The 22,216-nt window shown below is 30.3% G+C and overlaps 3 protein-coding genes across 16 annotated transcripts in view; 2 read left to right on the plus strand and 1 right to left on the minus strand.

Moving 5' to 3' along the window:
- The first annotated feature begins 190 nt into the window (after window positions 1-190).
- On the plus strand, window positions 191-4,457 carry LOC123258742 (myogenesis-regulating glycosidase). Its single transcript, XM_044718935.1, has 6 exons — window positions 191-352; window positions 1,154-1,312; window positions 1,370-2,296; window positions 3,227-3,753; window positions 3,835-3,991; window positions 4,187-4,457. Exons 1-6 carry the CDS (start codon window positions 343-345, stop codon window positions 4,372-4,374), a joined length of 1,968 nt encoding a protein of 655 aa, XP_044574870.1. The 5' UTR covers window positions 191-342; the 3' UTR covers window positions 4,375-4,457.
- LOC123258741 (centrosomal protein of 120 kDa) lies at window positions 4,444-12,921 on the minus strand. The gene is made up of 5 exons (XM_044718934.1): window positions 12,633-12,921; window positions 12,380-12,527; window positions 10,108-10,999; window positions 6,029-7,383; window positions 4,444-4,771 (listed from the first exon to the last, which is right to left on the minus strand). Exons 1-5 carry the CDS (start codon window positions 12,682-12,684, stop codon window positions 4,444-4,446), a joined length of 2,775 nt encoding a protein of 924 aa, XP_044574869.1. The 5' UTR covers window positions 12,685-12,921.
- Window positions 12,922-14,211: 1,290 nt separating this feature from the next.
- The window catches only part of LOC123258743 (casein kinase I), a 31,685-nt gene continuing 23,680 nt past the window's right edge, over window positions 14,212-22,216 (plus strand). For 4 of the 14 annotated variants that reach the window (XM_044718941.1, XM_044718942.1, XM_044718945.1 and 1 more), the window contains exons 1-2: window positions 14,216-15,045; window positions 15,867-16,135. In XM_044718941.1, coding sequence (XP_044574876.1) covers window positions 15,901-16,135 — 235 coding nt within the window. In that variant the 5' untranslated portion in view covers window positions 14,216-15,045; window positions 15,867-15,900. Of the gene's footprint in view, window positions 15,046-15,866; window positions 16,136-22,216 lie in introns of all 14 variants that reach the window. The other 10 variants (XM_044718946.1, XM_044718947.1, XM_044718944.1 and 7 more) reach the window with 6 other exon arrangements.

The raw sequence follows: 22,216 nt of genomic DNA on the forward strand, positions 1-22,216 counted from the left end.
TTTTAAAATAAATATTTATAGCTATAATTTATTAGTTAAAAAATTTCTAAAAATTGTCAGATATGTCTCTCAATTTCAGTACCATTTTTTCTTTATTATTATTAAAAATCCCCACTTCAAATTAGATCACAATAATTTTATAATTAGATATAATAATGACAATAAATAATAATTTTTGCAGGAAACCAGATAGCAATTTTCTTGACAGTGGGAAATCACGACACTTTATTAAGATTAAGACAAGAGATAATCATGTACATTTTTTTATATTGTATTACTATAAAATCGAGTGTTACGTCTGCCGGCGGTTAGTCAATCGATCATTAGTGATACAATTGAACGATGACTTGTGGTAAGATAAATAACAATTAATATTAATAATAAAATTAATATAGTTTTGATCCTGAACTTAGAAGAAAATTAGAACTAAAAAATTGCACTTATAGCTTACAAAATTTTCTAGATGTAAAATTTTTATTTATAATTTTTTTTTTTTTTTAACTTTCCGCTAAGTGCATTCAGTGCATTCCTAATGATATTTATTAAACCAGAAAATATTACAGATAATCAATATATAGTATAATAATAATAATATCTGTCCTATAGAGAAATCCCGGAAAAAATAGACCTGGAAAAAATTTTAAAGTTATGAAAAATTCATATTATTTCAGATTTATTAAATTTCTATTATTATTATAATTTTTATTTTATAATAATTTTAATGAAATAATATGAATTTTTCATAATTTAAAAATTTTTTTCGGGTCTATTTTTTCCGATTACCCCTATCCTATTACTATAGAGATGCAGAACATCTGTTCATAGAACTGGTATAAATTAAATTACAAATCAAGAAAGCTAGCTTACATAATTAATTAATTTATAATAGTACTTTAGAGAAAATCATAAGTCACATTGCTTTATCCATCGAATTAGACTTATCTTCAGTAATTTGGTTGTTCCATCAAAAAATTTCAATTCGTTTGGTAAGATATTCAAATGTTTAAAGGCCGTGAATTTTGCACTTTGACTTGTGATGTTTTTTTTTTTTAAAAAAGGAAATTGAAAAAATTTTTTTTTGAATATATAAAAAATCCTAAAAATTGTCAGATTTCTTCTAATTCCATTTTCATATCTAGTTATTTAATTTCAGCCAAAGTGATACTTTTATTGGTGTTGGGTAGCGCAATTGCTTCCCAAGAAGTTGATGATGCAGCGGATACTCTCACCCGAGTAGTCGCTCGATCAAAGACTGCAATATTTGAAATTAATATTAAAAATAACCAAGTTGTGCTTAACTCTACCAAAAATGGTAAGTAAGATTGATAAATTATTGTAATTAATATAATTAATACAAAACTTTTCGCAGATGGTTCTCAAATGCGGATCGAGCTGTATATTGACGAACCAACGCTGTCAAGCAAACCACTGAGCTTAAAAGAGTGCGCCCAGTTTTCAACATGCATTTCCAGCGGAAATGAAACACACACTAAAATCAAAGTAGTGCCGACTTTGGAGTTTGTAACCATCAGTCGTTTCTTGCCAACACCCAGAGGCCGCTTAACAGATTGCATTTCTCTAAGAGATGACACTCAATGGATTGGAGGTCCGCAGCACAGATACCAGCATTGGCCGGTGCAGCACAAGTACTTTGAAGAAGAGCCATACATTCCAAGCCATCCAACCAATATGGGTATCGCGGAGAGATACTGGCTGTCGAGCAGAGGCTTTTCTGTCAGAGTGTTCAACTATGTTCCGCTCTTTATCGACCAAAACAACATTAAGGACAAGTACTTGTGCTTCATTGCCGAAAACAAGGCGCCTTACTCTGACAATAGCTCACTGATCCTTGCATATGAGATTGCTTGGCAAAACAATTCGAGACTGGCTCATGAATCCGTGGTGACTCGTCATTTTGGAAGACCTTCGGGATATCCGGATGTAAGAATGATCCAACACCCCATTTGGTCCACCTGGGCCCGCTACAAGGTCAACGTCAGTGAAAAGGTCGTGACTACTTTCGCTGATGAGATTTTGAAAAATAAATTCAACAATAGTCAGCTTGAAATTGACGACAATTGGGAAACCTGCTACGGCTCGGCAGTTTTTGATCCCGTTAAATTTCCCAACGTTACGCGATTGACCCAGTCGCTTAAAAAGAAAGGATTCCGGGTGACTTTGTGGATCCATCCGTTTATTAACAAAAATTGTAACCCAGCTTATTCGGAAGCTTTGAAAAATGGATACTTTGTTAAAAGTAAAAGTGGAAATGTTCTGATGGATTGGTGGCAAAGTAGTAAGTATTTTTAATCTATCTATGTTTACATTTTGATAATGATATTTGATTAGATATATTAATAAATAAATAATTCAGGTTGTTACGGATCAAAGCTTTTTACGTCAATTTTTTATTTTAATTCAGCGACATTTCGAAATGGATCATGACTTTTTCAGGCATCTAATTAGATACATACAAAAATTAGTGCGATTATATACAATGTGAATAACAAAATTATTAAGTAGAATTTTTTTATACAATATAAATATCAAATTTCTTTAAAAAAACAATTTTTCAAAAAATTTAAAAAAATTTTTTTATTTTTGACTTTTATGTTCATAATCAATTTTCGAGGCATTGTTTTTTTTTTTAACAAATTTTATTATTTATTTATTTATATATATTTAAAAAAAAATTTTTTTTTTGAAAAATTTTAAAAATTTTTTGAAAAATTGTTTTTTAAAGAAATTTGATATTTATATTGTATAAAAAAATTCTTTTTCATAATTTTGTTATTTACATTGTATATAATAGTATGACATTAAAGTTAGCAGTCACTTAATAATTTTTTAATTTTATTTAACAAATAAATTTTTTCTGAAAAATCATTTTTAAAAAATTGCATTTATAATTTTTTAAAATTTCTACATGTCAATTTTTTTTCTCATTTTTTTTTTCATAATTTATTTGTTAAAAAAATTTTAAAAATTACTAAATATATCTGCTAAATTAATTCTCATATAATAGTACTAATTTTTGTATGTATCTAATTAGATGCTTGAAGAAGTCATGCGATACATAGCGAAATATCGCTGAATTGAAATAAAAAAATGGACATATTAAGCTTTGATCCGTAACAACCTGAACTATTTATTTACTATATTAATTCGAGTCTAAAATACTTCGTACGATTAGATATATTATTAATCGGTCGTTATCAATCTTTAGCAAACAACGGAGCGTCAACGATCGACTTTACAAATCCAAAAGCCGTTACTTGGTGGGTCGCAAGATTAAAAGCATTGCAGAAGCTTGGAATTGATAGCTTCAAATTCGATGCTGGTGAAGGTACCTGGTTACCACAGATTGCAAACTTGACCGGCCCAATTGAACTAAATCCTGCTATGTTCACGAAGAAGTATATCAATGCATTGGCGGCGAATTTTGACAGAGTTATCGAAGCTCGAGTCGGCTGGGCAACCCAAGATCTTCCTATTTTCATTCGCATGATCGACAAAGACTCTCGATGGACTTGGAATAATGGATTGCCTACGTTGATAACTACTCTCTTTCAAATGAACATGGCTGGGTATGGAATGGTACTTCCTGACATGATTGGTGGTAATGGATACTTGAATGGAATGTTGAATGGTACAGTACTTCCCTCGAAGGAATTGTTCATCAGGTGGCTTCAGTGCAATGTCTTTATGCCTTCACTACAATATTCTTTCGTGCCATGGGACTATGATGCAAAAGTAAGGTTTTTTTATTTAAAAATATTTTTTTTTTTATTTTAATATTGGTTTAATTAATAATTTTTTTTTTTTTTTTTTCAGACGATTAATATCTCCAGAAAGTTCACAGACTTGCATGCTAAAATAACACCGAGTATTGTAAAAGCTATGCAAGCTGCTGTCAAAACTGGAGCCCCAGTTAATCCTCCCATATGGTGGGTTGATCCTGATAATCAAGAAGCTCACAAAATCAATGATGGTAATGAAAATTTATTTAATTTATTAAAAATAAAAATTTATTAAAATTAAAAAATTTATTAAAAATTAATTAAAAATAAAAATTTATTAAAATTAAAAAATTTATTAAAAATTAAAAATTTATTAAAAAATTTTTCAAGATTTAATTAAAATTTTGAGTTTAATGTAAAAAAATAATTAAATTTTTTTTCTTTAGAATACCTACTGGGAGAAGAAATTCTTGTAGCCCCAATAATCACAGAAAATGCGATAGCCCGTGATATTTACCTACCAAAAGGAAATTGGAAAGACGGAAATAACAATCGAACATACAGAGGACCAATGTGGATCAAAGACTACCCGGCGCCAATTGACGTTCTACCGTACTTCACAAAGTCAGCTTAGATAGCAAAAATCAAAAATCAAAATTTTTTTAATTCATTTTATTTAAATATCATTATAAAAAAATATAATTCAGCTATTGACAAGAAAAGATCTTATTTCTGTATTGAGCTTAACTATAATGTCATCGTCAATAGTATAACTTTTAGTCTTAAGTAAGGCATCCCGTTCATCGATGAGCTTTCGCAGTTGTTCATTGTGCGCTGTCGAAAGGCCCGAATGGCCGTGGTTTAAATTAGTCTGCAGTCTCGAATTAAATGTAGATAAACACGATTTTTCGGGACTGAGTAGAGTGTAAGAACGTTTTGGTCTTATAACGTCAATTTCTTTTTGGATTTGTCCCAGCAGTATTTTATCGTTGTTCAAAGCTGCTGAGTCTGCATGAAGTATTTCTTCCAAACTAAAACAAAAAATTATCATCAAAAATCTTTTTTTTTAACGGGGGAGAGGGTTTTAAAGGCGAAAAAAATGCATATTTTTGTTATTTTTTTGCGGCAACATGAGTAACATAATTTTATTAAATTTAATTACACATTATTGTACAACTTTTAAAGTAGGTCAGAAAAAAAATTTCTATGAAAAATATTGATACATAAGCCGGTGACGTTGAATCTTTAGAGGCGCCTTGAAAAAAAAGGGGTTTTGCGGTGAACATTTTAACTCGTTACCGGATCATCTGAAACGAAAAAATTGATACCGATACTGCATTCTAATACGTCGTATCCCACAATTAGAAAATTTTACAGCAAACAGTAAAAACGATTCATTTTTAATATTGATTAAATAGATTTTGACAGATGAAAATATTTATTTAAAAATAGTTATTAAACTATTTGACCTTTAAAATTTTAATATGACTTGCATAATATTTATTTATTTATTATATTTTAAACGCCAAACGGCTTCGTACACGTTGATATTACAAAAGTTATGAGAGAAATTAAATATAAACAGTATTAATAAAAAAGAAGACAGAAAATAGATTATTATACATAAGGAGAAATATTGCAGCATTATGAATTACAAGGTTTCTTTTAAATTTGCTAGGAATGATTCATAGGAACCTTCGAAAAAATTTATATCAGTGTGATATCTGTAATATTGTTATGATTCCATTTTTCGAAAAAAGTCAATTTGTCAAATTTTGTGGGATACGACGTATTAGAATGGCAGTATCGATGCGCATTTTTAAGGGGATGTATTTCTCGAGGTAATCAGGAAGATTTTTTTTTTTCTATTTTTTGCAGCATTTGGACGTGAAAAACGCGATTTTAGCTCAAAAAATCGCGGTTAATTTGTTATTAAAAAATAGAAAAAAAAAAAAAAAAAAAAACCCTTCCTGATTACCTCGAGAAATACATCCCCTTAAAAATGCATATCAATTTTTTCGTTACAGATGATCCAGAAACGAGTTATAATGTTCACCGCAAAACCCCTTTTTTCAAGGCACCTGGAGATTCAACGTCACCGGCTTATGTATCAATATTTTTCATTGAAAATTTTTTCTGTACTTCAAAAGTTGTACAATAATGTGTAATTAAATTTAATAAAATTATATTACTCATGTCGTCGCAAAAAAATCACAAAAATATGCTTTTTTTTCGCCTTTAAAACCTTAACCCCGCCCCCTTAAATATCAATAATTAACTGTACATACTTAATATTTTTCAACTCCTCTTTATTATTTTTAATTTGTACTTCAATAGCTTGTCGGTGCTCCATCTTCATCTTATGAATTTTTCTAATAGCTTCGCCCCATTGTTCTTTAAAAAATGACTTGCTTTTTTGTGCGCTATTCAACTTACGCTCAAGATCTTTAATATCCTGCAATAAGTTTTCTGTTTGATCCTCAATCAGCGGATTCTTTTTACAAGCACTGAGTTCTTCATTTTGTGTCTTTATAATAACTTCAAGCTTAGCATTCTCAGCCTTTATCAATTCAAGTTGTACTAGTAAACTTTGTTTCTGGTCTTCTAATTGCGTGAGCTTTAATTTTAAATCCTGTTGCGCCTTTTGTGAGTTATCATTAAAATCCTCAAGCTTTTTATCATACGCCCGCTTCAACTCCTTATTAGCTTTAATTAGCCGGGCCTCTTTCTCTAAGCTTTGGAGCTTACGCGCGCGTAAATCGTCAGAAACTGAGCTTAATTGATTCGCCAATGCTTTACATTGCTCGACACTTTCATTTAATTTAGCTTCCAGCGATTCTCTGTGCTTTTGCCACTCCTCGCTCAAACGATTCAAATGACGTTCCTCCTTGCGCTTCAGCTCCACTTTAAATATTTCCTGCTGTCGTACCTTCCAACTCTCCAGCTCGTCGACAATTTTATACGCAAGACTATCATCAAGAATCGGAGGTCCCAAATTTTCGTCTCTTGATCGCTTGTTCGTCTGGTAATAGGGGCCGTGATCTTCTAAGTACATCGCGACATTAATAAATCCTATTTCATTTAAGCCATTGTCAAACAGAGGCGCTTCGTATTGGCAATCTAAAGCTACTTGATTATCGAATAACCGGCAGACATCCAGTACCGACTGGCCAATACAAGTTTTGTCCGGCTTATCTCCATCACAGACACTAACTTTAGGCGGAAATGATAATAATAAATGGCGTATTTCTTCAGATGCAGATATAAAATGTAATTTACATCCGATATCTTGCAATCGTAATTCATCGCCTGATATTGCTGGCATTTTTGGATAAACTGTGGACATTATCTCGGCCTTAGGATGATGAAAACGAAACTCAATATTATCAATAGACATTCCAGATCTCAATTTAATACTATTCAACATGATATGTAAGCAATAACAATGATATGCTCCGACATTTTTCCCACTATCTTTTTTATTGCACATATATGTGTGCTCAAGTCGTCTCTGAGCTAAATCAGCTGAGGGATAACGATCCACTTTATTGGTGCAGCTGTTTATATTATGGATTTCACACGCGCATTTGTGATAATCACCAGCAGGATGTCGATGACACTCGATATCTGATGGTTTTTGTACCTAGAATAATAAAAATTAATGATTCATCGCGTGCCTACACTGATAAAAAAATTAACTTGACTCAAGAGCCAAAATCTTGAACCAAAAATACCATTTTGAAGACAGTAATTTTCTTGAGTCAAGAGAATAAATTCTTGAGACAAGAACAAATTTAATTAAATTAAGAATCATTTCTTGACTCAAGAAAATCATTTTCTTAAAAATGGTATTCTTGGTTCAAGATTTTGGCTCTTGAGTCAAGTTAATTTTTAACTTCCCGCTACGAAAATCGAAGATTTTCAAAAATCGGGAAGTTATTGTTTTCACCCCGTTTTGCAAAAACCGAGTTTTCATCAGATCTCGACGTTTGAAGGTCACAGGAAGCTTCCCTGACTATCCCCGCGAGGTTGTCACGGTGTGTGTGTGTGTGTGTGTGTGTGAACCGCTTATAACCTTTGAACGGCTTGACCAATTTCATCGCGATTGGTGCCATTCGAAAGGGCTTGACCAAACTTAGATTTTGAAAACTATTTGGATAAATTCAGATCAATAGATTTTGAGAAATCTTAAAAAAACTGAACAAAAAATTTTTTTCAAATGTGGTTTTTTTGGAATAACTTTTAAACGGCTTGATGGTTCAATTCCAAAAACTAATCAGCTCTTAACCTCAAAAAACCACGTCAATCGCCATCAGTCCGGTCAAAATCGGTTGATTCGTTCAAGAGATATCGTGAACGAAAGAAAACCGAAAAAAATGTTTTTTCGGAACAACTCCGAAATTTCTAGCGCGATCAATTCAAAATTTGAGATTCTTTGTGAGGCTTGAAAAACTGCGTCGAATGCTGCCAACCGCGTGAAAATCGGTTTATTAATTCAAAAGTTATTGCGGTTTAAAAATTCAAAAAATAGTGTCATCAAATCCTTATCAGACTTTTGAGCTCGAAGAGCTCAAAAGCATAGGAAAGCAATCTCTTTGAGCTTGGAGAGCTCAAAATAACCCATATCGAAGAGCTCAAAAACGTCATTGGTGCAATTTTAAGCGCCTAAGTATGGAATAAGCGGGAAGTTGCAGGGATGGCCTTCAGGGTCAACCGTTTTCCTAATTTTTTTATCAGTGTAGAGGTAAAAGGGCGTATAGCTAAGGGATAATAGGGATTTATGCTGAAAGGGCGTATAAAAAAATTTTTTTTTGCCATTTGGTTTGAAATGGTCTGAAACGTAAAAATCTATGAAAAAAAAAGTTGGTATCTTAAAGCTAAAAGGGCGTATCTCAAGACATACACCCTTTCAGCTTTAAGAAAAGTACTTAAAGGTAAAAGGGCGTATAAAAAAAATTGTAGTTTTGATACCGAATGTTAAATAATAGTTTAACAAGACAAGTTATACTAAAATAACAGCCTCATATACAAAGTGAAGATATAAACAAATAGAAAATAAATCAATCAAAAACAAATTACGTGAAAATTAAGTAATAAAAAAAAAAACACAATAACAGATAATATTCAAATACTTTGAAATTTCTCGCTTTAATCGCCCGATTGAATATAATTACTGGCGCCGTTCACACAACAGCTGCTTCATCATGATCAAGAATCCAGAATCCAAATTTCATAATAACTATTTTTTAAAATAAAAAGCGAGAAAATAATTACGCGTACTTTATTGTTTTTTGGATATATTTTCTTTTTAACTTTAAAAAATTGTATAATTGAGGTTTTACGCCGCTACTACCACAAAAAGTTTTTTTTTCACATTTTTAAACTATGAATAAGGTAAAATACCCTATTAGAAGCACTTTTTCTTTCAATGAAAAAAATGTTCTACTTGGAATAAAAATTAAAAATTTTTTTGATCTAAAGGTCTTAAAGATTAGAAATAATATCGTGTTTCAGATGCCATAAGGGGATATACCGGCAAAAGGTCCTAGTGAAAAGCCATAAGGGCATATAAAAAATTTTTTTTCGGGAATCGACGTAGTTTTGTCCGAAATGAGGAGAAATGCTAAAAAAAAAATTTATATGCCCTTATGGCTTCCGGGACCCACCTCGGATGCCATAAGGGCGTAGCAAAAAAATTTTTTTTCGGGAATCAACTCATTTTTGTCTGAAACGTGCAGAAATGCAAAAAAAAAATTTTCGCCTTACTAAAAATTTTTTTAGACTTAGAAAAAAAAAACAAGAATTTTTATTATACGCCCTTATGGCATCCGAGGTGGGTCCCGGGAGCCATAGGGGCGTATAAAAAAATTTTTTTTCGGTAATCGATGTATTTTCGTCAGAAATGTGCAGAAATGCAAAAAAAAAATTTTATACGCCCTTATGGTTCCCGGGTGCCATAAGGACATATAATTTTTATACGCCCTTATGGCACCTGTAACGCGATATATTCATTATTAAAATTAATGATTTCATTAATTGAATAAGTACCAAAATCAAAGAAAATGTCAGTAATGGGGTACCCCACGCCGCTAATGGGGTTTTTTATCCTATGTTCTTTTGTAAACTGGCTGAAATAAAAATTATACGTCCTTTCACTTTTAGATCACCAAAATTTCGAATTCTTATAAGTAAAAGGGCTTATAATTAAAGACATACGTCCTTTTACCTTTGCAATTTTTTTTTTCAATTTCAAGCGTAAAATGTGTTTGCTACTCAATTGGCAATAAAAAAAAATATGCGCCTTTTTACCTTTACGCACGCGACCTATTAATATTAATATTATTTGATAATATAAACAAATATTTACCGTATGATCAGTAAAGTAAGAAGCTCTTTTATAAACTTCAGTCAAGTAATTCTGTGAGCTTGTTGATTTAGATCCTAAATATTGCAACTTCAATTGAATATTAACAAACGGTTTATCTTCAACACTAAAAGTTTCATCCTTATTTTCTAAATTTTTTAATAAACAATGCTCATACAAGACAGTACATCCATTGTCAGAGTTTCTTAAAAATTCTTCAATGTTATCAGTAGGTACCAGAGACCTCAGATCTACTTCCGATTGACCCAAGACACTTTCACGATGCTTCAGCAACATCAGTAAATTAGGTTTATATTGCAAATAATTTTTAAATACTCTCAGTGAGCTTCTTATCCGAATAACTATTTTTTCTTCTAACGAAAACGACTGCTGACTATTTACAAATGGCTTGGATTGGATTTGTGATTCAAATACGTGATACCAAAGTGTAAAAGACTTGTCGGTATCAGCTTTGAAGAGTTTGTCTTTCAGACAATCCAGATTGGCAACTGTTTCGGTAATAATACTAAAAGTAAATATATCACGACATTCATTTATAGAACCCAGCTGTATCAGACGCTCTTCACTAATAAGATAAGGAGCTGGCAGATCTGTTGGCAGAATTTGTTCGTCTTTTTTCTCAGGATCATTGCCTATTGATATTGACTCACGTTCACCTATTGTCAATGACAACAAAAATTCAGGCTTATCTGCTTTTATGTCACTTCTTGCGCCCATTAATTTAAGCCATGTTGTCTTTATACCGCCCTCATATCCTCTAGGGAGTATTTGTGCTGTTCTTAGGCTTAATAAAAAATATCCAAATTTGTCTTTTGTTCCATTTTCTCGGTACTCAAAAAATTCAATTTTTAGAGGATCTTGGGCTGAACGCATTCTACAAAAAAAGGAAGTAAATAAATAATATAACTAGCAACCTTACAGTCACTATGCGACTGGCGTGACTTGTGAACTATAAATAAATAAAATTTTGCTTTATTAAATAGTGAATTTTGTTAAATTGCACTGTACATTCTTAAATATTGACGTTTTTAAAAATATAAACTCACCCCGATGTTACACTCAAGAGCTTTCATTTGAGTACCCACATGCATTTTCATATATTTTTCATATATTTATATATATATATATATATATAATACATATAAATATATGAAAAATTGATGTGGGTACTCAAATGAAAGGTCTCGATGAGTGTAAATTCGGGGTGAGCTTATATCTTTAAAAATGTCAATAGTTCACAAGATACAAGATCATTTCTTAACTATTGAAGTTTTTAAAGATATAAGCTCATCCCGATGTTACACTCATCAAGAGCTTTCATTTGAGTACCCACATGCATTTTTGATATATTTTTCATATATACATATATATAATATATATAAATATATAAAATATATGAAAAATTGATGTGGGTACTCAAATGAAAGGTCTCGATAAGTATAATGTCAGGGTGAGCTTGTCTTTAAAAATGTCAATAGTTGACAAGATACAATGTCATTTCTTAACAATTGACATTTTTAAAGAAATAAGCTCACCCCGACATTACATTCATCGATACCTTTCATTTGAGTACCCACATCAATTTTCCATATATTTTATATATTTATATATATAACTATATATATATATATATGTATATATATGTATGAAAAATATATCAAAAATGCATGTGGGTACTCAAATGAAAGGTATTGATGAGTGTAATATCGGGATGAGCTTATATCTTTAAAAATGTAAATATTTCACAAGGTACAAGATCATTTCTTAACTATTGAAGTTTTTAAAGATATAAGCTCATCCCGATGTTACACTCATCAAGAGCTTTCATTTGAGTACCCACATGCATTTTTGATATATTTTTCATATATACATATATATAATATATATAAATATATAAAATATATGAAAAATTGATGTGGGTACTCAAATGAAAGGTCTTGATGAGTATAACATTGGGATGAGCTTATACTTTCAAAAATGTAAATATTTCACAAGATACAAGGTCATTTCTTAATTATGTATCTAGAGATAGAGTATTTTCGAATACAACCTAAGTGCTTATCATAATAAATTGACTATCGGTGAGAATGAAATAAAACCTTGAAAAGGCACAAATTCAAAACAAGACCTTTGCAATGACACTAAATTTCACTAAAAAAACCGATTTTATCATATGACTATCCTGGACATAAATTTTTTCTTATCCTCTTAATAATATAGATAATTAAATCAATAAATGATAAAAATTATTTACTTTCTCAAAGTACTTTTGTTGGCCTCCCAAACCAAATTTATCATGTACTGAGGACATGGCTCAGGATCAATGAAATCAGTCTCCAATGACAAGCCATTCAAAGTAGCTACTATACATGTTGGATTATTAATTTTGTCAAAGCCTCTTCCTAAAAACAAAATCAACAATCAGCTCAACAAAAAAATAATTATATATAAACAATATCAATTTCCCGCCATTCAAAAACAGAGGTTAGGGTTACCAATAAAAATACCTTCTTTCAAGTTGAGTACAACCTGTACCTCGGGTCCAGTTAGCTGATCCATCGTAATACATCACGTAAAAATAAATAAAAATAAAAATAAAAATATTAAATAAAACAGTAACAACCAAATATCTCTACATACAAGTTCGTATGTCAAATAAATAATAAACGTAAACTAATTATTCGCTGTCATGGAAACGTCCTACCCGGTAACTAACTTCATTTATTTATTGTTGTCATCTTTAATCTACTTTCAGTTGTAACTCGGCTTCGAACTGTCAAAATTAATCTAAAAAAAAAATTACCAAGTTAATTTTCAAAATAATTACTAATAAAAATTAAATAAAAGTGTCTTACTCAGAAGATATAACAATAATAAATAATTTTAAAAATAAAATACACCCGCCGTGTAAAGGCGAATACTTAACAAAAAAAACTGTCGCTGATAATAATAAAGTTAGCCGACATTTTTAATTTTTTTATTTTACTTAATTTATTAAATTATAAATAAAAGGTATTTTTAAAAAATTGCACGTGTAGTTTTTAAAATTTTTTAAAAATATTTTTGTAATAATTTTTTCAATAAAAAAAATTGTAAAAATTTTTATGAAAATTAATTTAGCAGATATTTTATAATTTTAAGAATTATTTTAACAAATAAATTATGTCAAAGAAAACGAGAAAAAAAAATTGACATTTAGAAAATAAAAAAAATGACAAATCCAATTTTTTAGAAATAATTTTTCGGAGCAAATTATTTATTTTAAAAAATCATGAAAATTAAGTTAGCCGACATTTAAAAATTTTTTAATTTTTTTTTATTGAAAAAATGACTAAAAAAAATTTTTATTTGTAAAAAACTTTAAAAGCTGTAAGTGCAATTTTTTAAAAATATTTTTTTGCTCTAATTTAATTATTATTAAAAAAATCAAAAAATTAAAAACGTCGGCTAACTTTAGTATCATGAAAAATGAAAATTAAATTAGCCGACATTTGAAAATTTTGATAATTTATTTAATTGATAAATAATTAAAACAAGAATTTTCATATGTAGAAAATTTTAAAAATTATCCGTGGAATTTTTTAAAAATAGTTTTTTAGTTCTAATTTTTAATTAAAAAAAAAATCAAAAATTTTTTAGTGTCGGCTTACTTAATTTTCAAATAATACTAAAGTTAGCCGACGTTTTTAATTTTTTGATTTTTTTTTAATAATTAAATTAAAACAAAAAAATATTTTTTTAAAATTGCACTTACAGTTTTTGAAGTTTTTTACAAGTGAAAATTTTTTTTTATTTTTTTGTAATAATTTTTTTAATAAAAAAAAGTTCTAAAAATTTTTAATTGTCGGCTAACTTAATTTTCATAATTTTCAATCATAAAAAAATCAAAAAATTGTCAAGCGACTGCTTACTTTAATGTCATAAAATTTTGAAATGCCGGCTAACTGAATTTTCATCTGTCGCTGTTCTTAGGCGCCCTCTGGAGTGACATTTAATTAATTAAATCCGGTGATTTCTATGAAAATTAAAAGAGTACGATTGGCTGGTTGACTAGTCAATTAAAAAGTGAGATAAGACCGTAGAATTTGGCAACCCTGCCGGAGCAGTAACAAATCTTTCACCCAATACCCAATGTCGAGTCGGAGCGCGAGAGGCAGAACTCAATGCCCGTTCGCGACCGTTTATCCTCGTCGGTTGAGTGATAGTGGTGTGTAGTTATTATAAGTGTTGAGGTTGAGCTCAGGAGAAGGAATAGAATAGAAACGAGAGTGTTATTTGGTGGTGACCCGGGTGGTGCCCGAACCTTTTTCAGAACAGCCAGGGCACTTACCACTGGCACGCTCTTTTTTATTTAAAAACTAAAACTATAATTATTAATAAATTTATCTACAGAGCTGGAGATCTATCTACAGAGTCGGAGTTTAAACTCAAGTCAGAGTCAGAATCAGGAACAGAACAGAGTGAGTGGATATAACAACAGCAAGTGTAGTCTCGCGCGTCAATTGTCGTCGAAGTAGTCGATCCTGCTTGCAGCCGTCGTCGTGTGAGAGAGCCAAGAGGATATAGATATATAGATACCTTCATATATACTACATAATATTATAGATATATATCTATATATACATATATGTGCAAGGAGGGCCGCTGTACAATTGTGATTGTGGAACAAACGGACACAAGGAAAAGGAAGACCGCTTTTCCAAAGTGTCGGGTCAATGTACGAGGATTGTTAGTACAGGACGCCGTGAATCCTGATTATTAGTGAGCAGTGTAATAATAAGTCGATCCATAAAAAGTATATCGCTCCCGCGATTATTAAACGCCAACGATGACCCATAATGGTGGTCTTCTCGGGGTGCTCCCTGCTTCACGAAGACAGAGCCACGTTTGGGGAAGTGTTGCCCAGTGACCACTCAGGAGGTTTGTGTTGACTAAATTAATCACCCGGCCGGCCGGGTTTCACTTTACTTTTTTTACAATAATAAATAAAATAAATAAATGAGAAAAAATATTTTTTATATATTCCAGTAATTAAATCGACTTATTTATTTTATTTAATCAATTTTGTTGATCTATTATGAGAATCACCAAAACTCGCTCTATTTACAATTTAGATAAATTATTATTATTGTTTATTTTATTATTATTTTATTTTTGTAAAACCGCGACAGGCGACACAAAAGTTGCCAGCTATTGACATTCTTGGTGCGTGCATATGTGTGTTCCCATCATCATCGTCGCGGTTGCCGTCATTGGTGGGTATCGTGCGTGCATCACCTCGTACTTGTACTCGGTACACCGGTGTCATCCTTCACTCTTATTTCTATGTATATAACGCCGTTTTTTTATTTTTATTTATAAATATACGTGTGATAGACCAGAGAGGATTACTGTTAAATACACGGGGTTTTAATTCCCCTACTTACCCTCAGTAACTAGTTTACCAAGTACATTTGTTGGCATTTAAATAAAAAAAAAAAAAAAAAAAAAAAAAAATTAATGAATAAGTACAGTGTGTTGTAATATAGAGTTAAAGTGACCAGTGGCAATTGCCCGGAATATAAATTTAAAAATAGTATAAAAAAATGTATTAGGATAATTTATAAATTTTATAAAATTAATAAAATGGAGCAAAGTTTCTGTGAAACTTACAGCAACTACTGCCAATATTGACAAGCCCTTTGGGTGGAATATAAATAAAAAGCATTTTAGTGATCAGTACGGTCCCATTTGTGGACCAGAATTTTTCAGAAGGTTGTGGACCAGTGATTCAAGATGCAGAAGAGTGACAGTAGAACGGGTAGAGGTGAAAAGGAGCTTCCTAATCGCGACCGTGATAGGGAGCAGGAAGCTGCCAAGAGGACTTCTAGAGGCAGCGGTAACGCGACTAGATCTACCATGCACACCTCTAGGCAAAGTGTTACTTCCACCTCTGGAGTGTTGATGGTAGGACCTAACTTCAGAGTTGGAAAGAAAATTGGCTGTGGTAATTTTGGAGAGCTTAGACTCGGTGAGTTTTTTTTATTTACATTATTATTATTCATGCTACTAATATTAAAAATAATAATTTTATTTTGTATTTAAAACAATGTTTTTGTCGGATATGAAAATAAAGTTAGCCGACATCTAAGAATTTTTATGATTTTTTTTTAAAGAATCATTACAAAAAAATAAAAAAAATTTTTTTCATTTGCTAAAAACTATAAAGGCAATTTTTTAAAAATATTTTTTAGTTATAATTTAATAAATTAAGCGAAATAAAAAAATCAAAAATGTCGGCTAACTTTATTATTATTTTTAAGATACAATTAATTGTAAATACCGATAATCTCAGAGACCCTTTTATTTATTTATTTATTGTATCAATAACAAACTGACGGAGAGACTTGATTATCAATTAGCTAGTGTATATTCATCCATGAATTTTAATGCTCTGGTTGATTTACATTAACCATTATGAATCTCTCCTCCTTACCAGCTATCAACAATTACGTCAATAGAATTTGAATTTGTCAGGTTGTCTGCACGTTGGACAAGATTATTTCACTGATATATTTAAGCAGCGTTGTATTTTAAAAAAAAACTGTACACGGAAAAAAAGGTTCACTTGAGCCAAGAAAATATTTTTCTTCTTTATTATTTTCTTGAGAAAAAAAAATTTTTTTTTTACTAGAAATTTCACTTATTCCAACAAAATTAATTCTCTTGCTTTAAGAAATACGTATCTTGATTCAAGAAAATTTATTTAAGTTAAGAAAATCTTGTTATTTTAAGAAAATTCAGCCTCTTGCTCCAAAAAATTTAGTTCTTGATAGAAGTAAATTTTCTTGTCTTGAGAAAATTTCTCTCTTGCTCCAAAAAATTAAATATCTTGATAGAAGTAAATTTTCATTAATATTTTTTTGATTAACATGTCAAATGAGAAAATCAAATAATATTGAATCATTTTTTTTCATTCAATACGTATAATTGTACGCTAAAATAATATAAAATGGGTATCAAATATTCAAGAGAAAAATTTTCTCAAGTTGAGAAAATTTTTTTCTCAGCTGAAGTAGGTGGCGCTGCTCCCTAGAGTATCTAAAGATCTTGATCAAATATAAAAATTTATCGTATCAAGTATTTATGATAATTTGAAATAAGAAAAAATGACTTCCACCAAGAATATAATTTCAAGAAAAACTTATCTTGATCCAAGAAAATTTATTTAAGTCAAGAAAATCTTGTTGTTTTGAGAAAATTCAGCCTCTTACTCCAAAAAATTTAGTTCTTGATAGAAATAAATTTTTTTGTCTTGAGAAAATTTCTCTCTTGCTCCAAAAAATTAAATATAAAGATAGAAGTAAATTTTCATTAATAATTTTTTGATTAACATGTCAAATGGGAAGATCAAATAATATTGAATCATTTTTTTTTCATTCAATATGTATAATTGCACACTAAAATAATATAAAATGGGTATCAAATATTCAAGAGAAAAATTTTCTCAAGGTGAGAAAATTTTTTTCTCAGCTGAAGTAGGTGGTGCTGCTCCCTAAAGTATCTAAAAATCTTGATCAAATATAAAAATTTATTGTATCAAGTAAGGTAAAAGCCCCAATAGATGATCATGTACCAGTATATGATCATCTATTGGGGCTTTTACCTTATTTATGATAATTTGATTTATAAAAAAATTACTTCCACTAAGAATAGAATTTCAAGAAAAATTTTTACTTCGGTCTTCCTTCAGGCACCCAAAAATTTTCTTGAACTAAGAATTTTTTTCTCTAATCAAGAAATTTTTCTTTCAGTGTATTTTTTTATAATAAAAAATACAGTAACTGATAATAGCTTGCTGAATGCATTATAAAAGTCACTCTCCTCGTGTCTATGTTATCATTATCAATAACTTATCAGTTTTGTAGCAATTTTTATTATCTGTGTACCCAAAAGCCACGACACAAGAAACGACCGAGTGATTAATGAATAACGAATAGAATCTCAACTCAAGATGTTTTACTATTATTTTATTTATTATTATTATCATTATTTCCTGTTTGTGTGGTGAGTATAGCTAAGACGACTACTTTCTATATCGCATGTGTGACTCACATAAATAAGACTAGGCTGTTGGTATAGAGAGGAATAAATATTTGATTTTTAGAAGCTGCCTACAGATGTTTGTAAAAGTATTACACGGATAAAATAAATATATATATATATATATCTACATAAATGCACAGAAAAGTATATTATACAAAACTAAAATGAAAACAGAGTTTGTATAATACTGGAGAAGAATAAGAAGAAAAAAGTATGAGCAATCGTTGATGCATTTAGTAAACACGTTTGAAACTACCGGCTTTGAAAATGGCGTTGATAACGAATCAAGATAGCCACGGGGCTCTTGTCTCGCTCGAGTGTGTGTGCATAAGTCGACTTCCTCGGCTGTCTTGTGGCCTCGCTTCGTGCGAAACGAGTCGAGACGAACTGACTCGAGTCCCCTGGTACCGTCTCATTCTTATTCTTTCTCTCTCTGTCTCTCCCTCTCTTTCTTCCTTCTTCTTCTTTCAGACCCGCTTGATATTGTATGTACTTCTCTCATTCCGACATAACACATAACAGAGAGCTACGGTAACTCACGTCTTTTAACTTAGTCCTGTATGTGTGTACATACATCCCTGATGCACCACCTGGCCTCTTACTATTTCACCTCAGCAACACAAAACTCGACATCGCTCTCTTATAATGTTTATACACTTGGTTCTACGCCCGAACTCTGTGCTGCTCTCTCTCTTTTTTGTCAGCTCGACTCTAGTATTTTTAGGTAGATTTCATAAAAATCAATCTTTTGCATTGGTCCTCATGTCGGAATTTTGTCGTAATATCTCTTAACTAGTCGAGTAAAGCTTAAAAATAACGTTAGTTAAAAAATTTAAATATGTATGTAATATAACGCGGGATGTTGCCGCGATTGTGCCTACAATTCTTGACGGATCTAGATGAAATTTGTTACACATATTCTTTGGATAATAACCTTGAATGAGTTCGAAGATGAGCGATATCCTTCAATAAGTTTAGAAATGGCTGCTCTTTAAAATTATCAAAATAGTGAAAATCACGTTTTTGGTGACTTCATTGATGTATAACTTTTGATTGAAAAGAGATGGCTAATTTTTGATAAATTTATGTGAAAGGTCATGAAATTATCTTCAATTTGGCGTATATAACATTGACATTTTGACCATTTTTAGTTATTTTATCAAAGTTAAGAGTTCTATTGAACCATTTTCAGGCAATGTGTAGTACAACTGACTTATGAATGTTATTCTGTCGAGAATTTTCAACAGATTTTTATGAAATTTAGTATATAAATTCCTAGGACAATTAGCTTGCATGAGTCCTAAAACCAGCGAAATACTTCGATTAGTTCAGAAATAGTAGCTCTTCATAATGATCAAAATAGTAAAAATTACGTTTTTGACGACTTCATTTATGAATAACTTTTAATAGCAAAAAGATAGCTGATTTTTGATAAATTCATGTGAAAGCTTATAAAATTCCTTCTAATTTGACGGATATAACGTTAACTATTTGACAATTATTAGTTATTTTATCGTAGTTAAAAGTTCAATTGAACCATTTTCAGGCAATGTGCAATACAACCTACTTATGTATGTTAAAATAAATTTCATTGCATGTCAAACGAAAGTTATTAAGACAAAATGATTCATTCTATGAAATCTACCTTCCATTTGGGGTGTGACCGAATGGCGTCTTTTTTTTTTAAGTAAAACTATTCGTTATTTGGCCCTCACTACATCTAAGAGTCGTCATAAGTATATAGCCGAGTCTCACGATCGTCAGGTGCGAACTTAAACTACTTAGTGCCAGAAAATAAAACGGTTTGCATTGACAGCAGGAGAGGCAAATTAAACCAACAGGCTCTCAAGTACATACACGTCAATGCTCTATACTATTAATTTTTGTACTGCTAGTAGTTGCTGTTGTTAGTTGTTATAATGTATAAAGAAACGGAGAATCAGAATTAAATGAAAAGAAGATAAAAAAAATAAGAGTAAGGAGAATAAGAAGAGGAAAAATAAGAAACAAAAATAAATAATATAAGAAGAAGAGGAATAAAAAATAGTTGGAGTGAATGAGGAGGGAGTAGTTTAATCGCGCGGCAACGGCCTCGGGCGCGGACAATTATGTACCGAGTGCAAGGTCTCAAGCTGCAGAAAATTTATTTTAACTTGCAGTAGGGACAGTAAATTTTCAATTATGTATGATAAAAAAAAAAAAAAAAAAAAAAAAACAGTAAGAAAAAGTACTCGCGTAATTCAGTAGTCTGGTGTCTGATGATGATGATGTGGATTTTTTTCCCTCATTCACTCTTAAGGGGTTGGTTAAAAATTTTTTTTTAATATTTTTTTGCAATAAAAGCAAAAATTAAAAAGATGATCACAAGTCAAGTTGTTTTTTAGTTTGCTCGAGGGCCGGAACGGGAAGTACCGAATTCCAAACTTGCCTGGCAGGTACCTACGAACAAGAGAAAGGACTACACAACAGTACAGTGTCGAGGAGAACTTCCGGCCATAAGTACATTCAGAAGATCAAAAAGAGAAGTTGGAGCAATAAGAAAAAAAATTACAAGCTGAAGACTGAGGGGATCCAATCGATCAGCCATCGTTCACCCGCTTTCTCACGCTCTCTTGCGATGGATGTATTTTATATGGGAGCAGATGAGAGTAGCTGGTTTATTATTTGGCACACTGATAGAAGGATTTAGTTCTATTTAATAAGATTTAGTAACAGATACTAAATGATTTAGTAACAAACCTTTCATTACCAAATATTTAGTAATAGGTACTAAATCGTTTATTAAAGCCCATTTAGTTCCACCAAATAAATATTTAGTAGTATTTAACAAATGATTTATTGGTACTCAATAAATCGTTTATTAGTATCAAAGAAATTAATTTTTTAGTTAATTTTAACGTGTAGCCTAACTTTTTAACTTAAAATAAATAAAAATAATTAGAATACATTATTTTAAATAAGAATATAAGGTATTATAAAGAAAAGAATCTCATTAAGTTATATTTCTTTGTTTGAGACATTTATAAAATTTAAAATTAAACAAGTTTTTAACATATCAATAATAGACTAATTAAAAAATGTGAACTAAACACTGAAAAATGATATAAATAGAAGACATTTATTGGGAGTATGTGTGTTTTTAAAAGTTTAATAAATCTCCCAAAATCGAACTGAATAAAATAATCTAAGTTAGTGAATAAGTTATGTATCACATAAACATTGGAATTAAAGCATAGCCATCTACCGACAATACTTACCAAAGAAATATTTAGTACACTGATAGAAGGATTTAGTTCTATTCAATAAGATTTAGTAACAGATACTAAATGATTTAGTAACAAACCTTTCATTACCAAATGTTTAGTAATAGGTATTAAATCATTTATTAAAGCCCATTTAGTTCTACCAAATAAATATTTAGTAGCATTTAACAAATGATTTATTGGTACTCAATAAATCGTTTATTAGTAACTAAGAAATAAATTTTTTAGTTAATTTTAGCGTGTAACCTAACTTTTTAACTTAAAATAAATAAAAATAATTAGAATAAATTATTTTAAATAAAAATATAAGGTATTATGATGAAAAGAATCTCATTAAATTATATTTCTTTGTTTGAGACATTTATAAAATTTAAAATTAAACAAGTTTTTAGCATATCAATAATAGACAAATTAAAAAATGTAAACTAAACTCCACTGAAAAAAGATATAAATAAAAGATATTTATTGGAAATATGTGTGTTTTTAAAAAGTTAATAAATCTCTCAAAATCGAGCTGAATAAAATAATCTGAGGTAGTGAATTGGTTATGTATCACATAAACATTGGAATTAAAGCATAGCCATCTACCGACAATACTTGCCAAAGAAATATTTAGTACCTGTTACTAAATATTATTTGGTGGAACTAAATATTTATTTCTATGTAATAAGGCTTTGTTCATATAAAAAAATCATTTATTAAACTGTAACAAATATTATTAATGGGTACAAAATATTTGTTTC

The sequence above is a fragment of the Cotesia glomerata genome, linkage group LG2 (genome assembly GCF_020080835.1).
Source record: "Cotesia glomerata isolate CgM1 linkage group LG2, MPM_Cglom_v2.3, whole genome shotgun sequence".
NCBI lineage: Eukaryota > Metazoa > Arthropoda > Insecta > Hymenoptera > Braconidae > Cotesia > Cotesia glomerata.

Coding starts and splice junctions, on each gene's coding strand:
- LOC123258741 (XM_044718934.1), bottom strand. CDS start 12,684: ATGGATCAGCTAACTGGACCCGAGGTACAGGTTGTACTCAACTTGAAA. Junction 11,000..12,379: donor AACAAAAGTACTTTGAGAAA/GTAAATAATTTT, acceptor CTTTTTTTGTAG/AATGCGTTCAGCCCAAGATC. Junction 7,384..10,107: donor CTTACTTTACTGATCATACG/GTAAATATTTGT, acceptor TTATTATTCTAG/GTACAAAAACCATCAGATAT.
- LOC123258742 (XM_044718935.1), top strand. Junction 2,297..3,226: donor GATGGATTGGTGGCAAAGTA/GTAAGTATTTTT, acceptor ATCAATCTTTAG/CAAACAACGGAGCGTCAACG. Junction 3,992..4,186: donor AGCTCACAAAATCAATGATG/GTAATGAAAATT, acceptor TTTTTTCTTTAG/AATACCTACTGGGAGAAGAA.